Raw genomic sequence first — 5676 nt, 5'->3', positions numbered from 1 at the left:
ATGGCGGCTTCCACAAGATCACAAGGAGGAGCGGGTTGGCCAAAAGGAACAGGTTACGGACAAAGATATTCTGTTTCAACCAGTTCAATGAACATAGAAAGGACGATAAACTTGTAAGTATCTGACTGATTTTAAGAATTTCTCAATTGCGTTAATTCCATGTCGCATAACTGTTATTTTCGAACCGTGGTCTCGAGCGCGTGGATTCGAGGGTAAGCTACAACTGCCTTTTGTCTCACAGTGTGACAGCGTTGGCAAAGTTACTGCGCTGTAAAGCGTGATATGTGTTATTCCTGCAGTGTACTGTTGTACACTTATCGTCTTTGATCTTTCTGTTGGTGAATTTTGACGATGCTATCCACAGCAGTACATCCTCAGAGCTGAAAATGATGACTGTCAACAAATAGTAACAGTACATTAGCATAGCTCATGAATATTCATCTTTTAAAACTGTCCTAGATCCTGGAAGAGTTCAACTCAGACGATGTCGCTGTGTTTTGTCGTCATATAAAATCAAAACACTCATTTCCCTCACCAAACATGTATATGTATTGAAACTGTATATTTGTATCATTTATTGTAACAAATACTACGTATCAATTAGTGATTTTCATCATATGAGATTAGAATAATTAGTCCTGCTGGCAGGTTGAGTAATTTGGGACTCGATTCTGACATTTATTCCCATACACTAGCTCTGGATGTATACGCTACGAGGTTCGACACTTCTTCCCCCTTCGCTATGGTTCTTCCCTATTATAAATAGCGAGATTTGCTTCATAATGTTCTGTCATAGTAATTACTTAGTATCAAGAGTTAAAATGACACTATTGAGTATCTCAGTGTTGGTATTTTTGCAATTATCTCGCATAGTCAAACTGTCCTTTTATTAAGTCCAGTCATACTTATTTCTGCCTTGAGTATACTTGTATTGGTTACTACTATCAACTTAAATATGATTTCGGGTGATAAAACATCACCTCGGTAACTTATTCAATTTTGAAATCTTGTTCCTACTGCAAGTTTCCGTGTTTGGTAAATCTGGCAGGAAATGGCACCATTATTACCACACTCTCGTATATAGAACCTATAAGTGTAGGGTCTCTCTCTTTTGACAGGTTTAAATAAACTTTTGCCAAACTTGGAGTGTCAAATTGCCTAATCTGGACACCCTCTGTCCGTTTGCCTCTGTCCTTTTGTCTAACCTAGTACACGTAAACACCCTCAGTCGATTTGCAATCTGTTCAATGCGGCTGCAAACTTGGTTACTGAAATACACTGAGTGTGTGACAATAGTACATGTATAATACTTTCATGTGGGATTTGTATCTTTGTAATATTGGTCACAATTTTGATATTTAATGTAAAAATTTACCATGTTTCACTTTCCAACTACAGCACATTTAGAATACACTTATATCTTGGTTTACATTACAGATATCCACTGACCAACTACACATTTGGCACCAAAGAGCCACTGTATGAGAAAGATGCATCCGTTGCAGCTCGATTTCAACGAATGAGGGAAGAGTTTGATAAGATAGGCACACGTAGAACTGTAGAGGGTGTCCTAATAGTTCATGAACATGGACTTCCGCATGTGTTACTTCTACAACTTGGGACAACATTCTTTAAGCTGTAAGTATGATTTTGTAAACTTCCTAGTCATCAAAGAAAAAGTTCTTGCTTGTGTCTATTCAATTTACAGTCTTAAGGGAAAGTTAGCGAGTTAGTTGGGATGAAGTTTATTTTGAGAAGACATGGGGATTATTAATACACATATTGCCTGGCCTTATTTGGGCACTAGTAGACATCATATGACCCCGAGGGCTGTTATGCAGCAACTATTTCCTGAGGCTGAAAACCGAGGGATATAGTTTCCACATAACAATATGAGTGGTGATATGATGTCTACTAGTGCCCAAATACGGCAAGGCAATAAGTATGTTATAACACATCACATTCTCAGGCACGTTCTTTCCATAGTCAAAGCAAGTCTAGAGTTCCGTGCTACATGAATATTGCCCTAGGGAAAATAGAACTAGGGATCAAAATGTGAGCTACTTGTAGAAAGCTGGACTGTGACACTTGTACTTTTCACTTTATAGAAATCTAGATCATACACAGATAGAAGATTTGATACTCAAATTTAAAAAAACACCACTTACAATCATATTACTGCATTTTCACATTTGTAGGCCAGGGGGTGAATTGAAACCAGGTGAAGATGAAAGTGAAGGCCTTAAAAGACTTCTAACTGAGGTAAGATTACAGGATAATTACACAATAACACAGAACCAAGATTTTGTGAAAGAGGGGGGTAGTTTAGTTTGTGATGTTAACATGGACGCCAAGACTCTTCAAAAACCTGTTGAAGGGAGGATGGGAGTAAATACACACAACCGCAATGTCAAAATGTAGGGCAAATGTAATTAATGACAACCTCAAGAGGGCACTGTAACAGTAAATGTGATCTTGTCAAATAATGTTGACAAGCTAATCTCATACCCATAATGAGTAATGTTGTTCAATCTTTGAACACAGTCACCTCTGTCTTATTTGTGGTACAGAAGTGGGTATTTTGGTATTTCACTACTGTGGTTAGAGGACTCGGGTACATATATCTGCAGGTCTTTGTACAGTGTATGTATTCATTCCCAAGCTGCCACACAAAAACATTTATTAATGATTGTATATATACAAATTGATTCTAATTCTCAGACAATGTTTTGGCTAAGGTTTTGAAACCCTTTTGAGAAATGGAGTCTCATAAATCTATGCATTTTCTATGATTCAACTTTAATTCTTTAGGGTAATTCCGATATACTTTACTATCCTAAGGCTATCAAAACCACTGTTATGCAGGATATGTATCTCTTAGTTCTAAATTGAGACAATATATGTGTAATCTTGATAACGATATTGTTATGTGTATTTCTTCATAGACATTAGGAAGACAAGATGGTGTACAACAAGACTGGATAGTAGAGGATGTTATTGGAAATTGGTACCGACCAAACTTTGAACCACCACAGGTAAATGGCATTTGATATTTCTGTCACTGGAACTATGAAATATACCTGTACATGTACATGTATCTGTTGATGAGTTGGAAATTATATAAAACCACTTACATCAAGTACAGCCTTTGTCATGTTAATGTTCACTGGCTCTATTCAGAAACCAATAAGAAACAGTTTCTTGGTACATTTTGCCTAAATGAAATGAAGCAACCATGAAATGAACCACCATGCATACATCAAATGCAGACTTGTTTTGGCACTTGCATGTCGGCATCTAGTTGCAGTACGTTGAAATGGTTTATTTCATTTAGACAAACTGTTGCTAGAAATTGCTATCTTAAAGTGTAGACTGTTTTTTTTTTCTGCGTGGTTGAATGATATCAAACAAAGCCACTGTGACATGAAATGATGGGTGGTTAAGGTTATGCTAACTGTGTGACCTTTATTCAATGTAACGAGAATCACTTGAAATGTTGTGTATAGATTTGTTGATCTACTAGGACTGCACTTTTGGCAATACTATTTAGGGATTATTATCATGAGTGATACTCAGACCAATATTCTGATTATATGATCATATATGATGAAGTGAGTGTTGTATTTCAAGATGGTACCTAGTATATTTTGTGGTTTTGCATAACAACTTTTTAGACAACATTCAAAGAGAAAACAGTGTTAGACAACTAGTACATGTGTCTCTTTGAATTTGTCAATCAATCAATTGAATACTTTCTAGATCTTAATGATATGACATGCCATTATTCTTGACACTAGAGGGCAGTATGCTGTTCATGAAATTTGGGAATTATGACCCTTTGTTTAACAATTCACAAACCTGTCATTTCAAACATTTCAAAGTAAAGGGACTGAACTGCTCTTCATCTGTGTTGGTTATCTGTGACCAGTTCTGTCAAAGAAATCAAGTTGTGTCATGTACCATGTGTATAATATACTGTCGCTTTTTATATTCAATATGAATAAAATAATCTGTTTTAAGAGAAAAATAATGGTACCCACTCACATCTTCTATGCTGTGTCAGAATAAATGAGTATATGAACTCTTTGATGAAGCTAACATAGAGGGCGCTGTTTGAGTTATGCCTGGCTGTAGTACTCTGAAATATTCTAAACCTTTGATTCCTCATCACAACATGTTACACTATCTCAATACATTCTATTTACCAATGAATATTTGAAAATCTGTGAAACATCTGTGCATTTGTTGTGCTTACTTATTTCATCTGATCTACAATTCAATCTGGTTTTGTGTCAAATATAACCCATTATCTTATTTTGATTCCAGTATCCCTACATACCAGCACACATTACCAAACCTAAAGAACACAAAAGACTATATATGGTGCAGCTAGGAGAAAAAGGTAAGGATACACTGTCATAGTTTTCCTGCGAAAAATGTCAATTCTTACAACCTGAATGAAATGTAGACTTTTTAGCTGCAGTTGGAGGAATTTATGAAACTGTTTTCTTAGATAAGATGATTTACTTGGAATATCGTACACTCTGGACAGTGTTGAATCACCAGTGGGTAAACATATTTCTGTGGCTGTACTCAAGATATGTACTATATCAATATCCAATTTTTGGGTCTGCACCCAAAAATCAGCACCCTAATGTGATCATGATTTCAACCTGTTACCGTACTATGTATGGAAAAATCCAACGTTAACATATGTAATGTCTAATTATTGGTATTTTAACAATTTTCAGTGAATTTATTATTGTTGGTTGTCTGATCAATATACTTATCCTCCAGTTACAGCTAGTGTAGGTTTAAGTTATACAGAGGATGGAGTACGTGTGTTGAGGGCAATATTGGGAGGCGCTAAAAGTACAAGTGATCTCAGTGGTTTGGACTCTGGAATACCTAACAAATGCTTCCTACAGTTACATTTGAATTTCATTCTAGTAAACGTTTTTAGTTTCAAACCAAACCACTTCCATTTATATGTAAAAATAGTATCATAACAATCACCAGATCAAACATTTCTTCCCTCCTTGTGTGTAACTGGCATGTTTAGAAAGGTGTGCCTGGTCTCTGAGCCACCATTATGAAAACTTTCTAAAGTGAACACTTTTATTACAATATGCTAATCATCTTTTGGTCAAAGTTCATTATGAAGGCAACATAGAAATGGGTGGTTAGTCCACTGCAGGGAAAAATAACTTATAGTCAAGAATATATTGTGAATTATTAGTTAGGTTCTAACACTGTATGTATTGCATGTTTTCTCTTTTGCAGCGTTGTTTGCTGTGCCTAGGAACTACAAATTAGTTGCAGCACCTTTATTTGAATTATATGATAATGCACCTGGCTATGGACCAATCATTTCCAGTTTACCACAGTTACTTAGCAGGTGAGTTAGATCCAAGCTAATTTAATTTCTTGTCTGAAGTCACTGTCTTGAAATTTTCCCAGTTAGTCATGGAGACTCTACCTCAGGTATCGTCCTGTATGATTCTGCTATGTGTATGTTAAAGGGAAGTTTCAATCCCTGGTCAGTGTCTCGACATTTCCAAATTTGTATCAAGCCAACATTTTCACACATAGAGTCAACAAAACAAAACTAATTAAAAAAAAAAAACATTTGACAGATTTCTTTCCTGAATATATATACACAATGTAATAGGAGAT

At 35.8% G+C, this 5676-nt stretch overlaps 1 protein-coding gene across 1 annotated transcript; it reads left to right on the top strand.

The window, feature by feature from the left end:
• On the top strand, nucleotides 1–5402 carry LOC144437636 (cleavage and polyadenylation specificity factor subunit 5-like). The gene is made up of 6 exons (XM_078126620.1): nucleotides 1–113; nucleotides 1438–1638; nucleotides 2199–2262; nucleotides 2946–3035; nucleotides 4327–4402; nucleotides 5284–5402. The coding sequence occupies exons 1-6, from the start codon at nucleotides 1–3 to the stop codon at nucleotides 5400–5402; spliced, it is 663 nt and encodes a 220-aa protein (XP_077982746.1).
• The last annotated feature ends 274 nt before the right edge of the window (nucleotides 5403–5676 follow it).

Source organism: Glandiceps talaboti, chromosome 7, assembly GCF_964340395.1.
Source record: "Glandiceps talaboti chromosome 7, keGlaTala1.1, whole genome shotgun sequence".
Taxonomy (NCBI): domain Eukaryota; kingdom Metazoa; phylum Hemichordata; class Enteropneusta; family Spengelidae; genus Glandiceps; species Glandiceps talaboti.
Note: the sequence above shows the minus strand (reverse complement) of the source record. Positions and strands in the feature narration are given on the sequence as shown.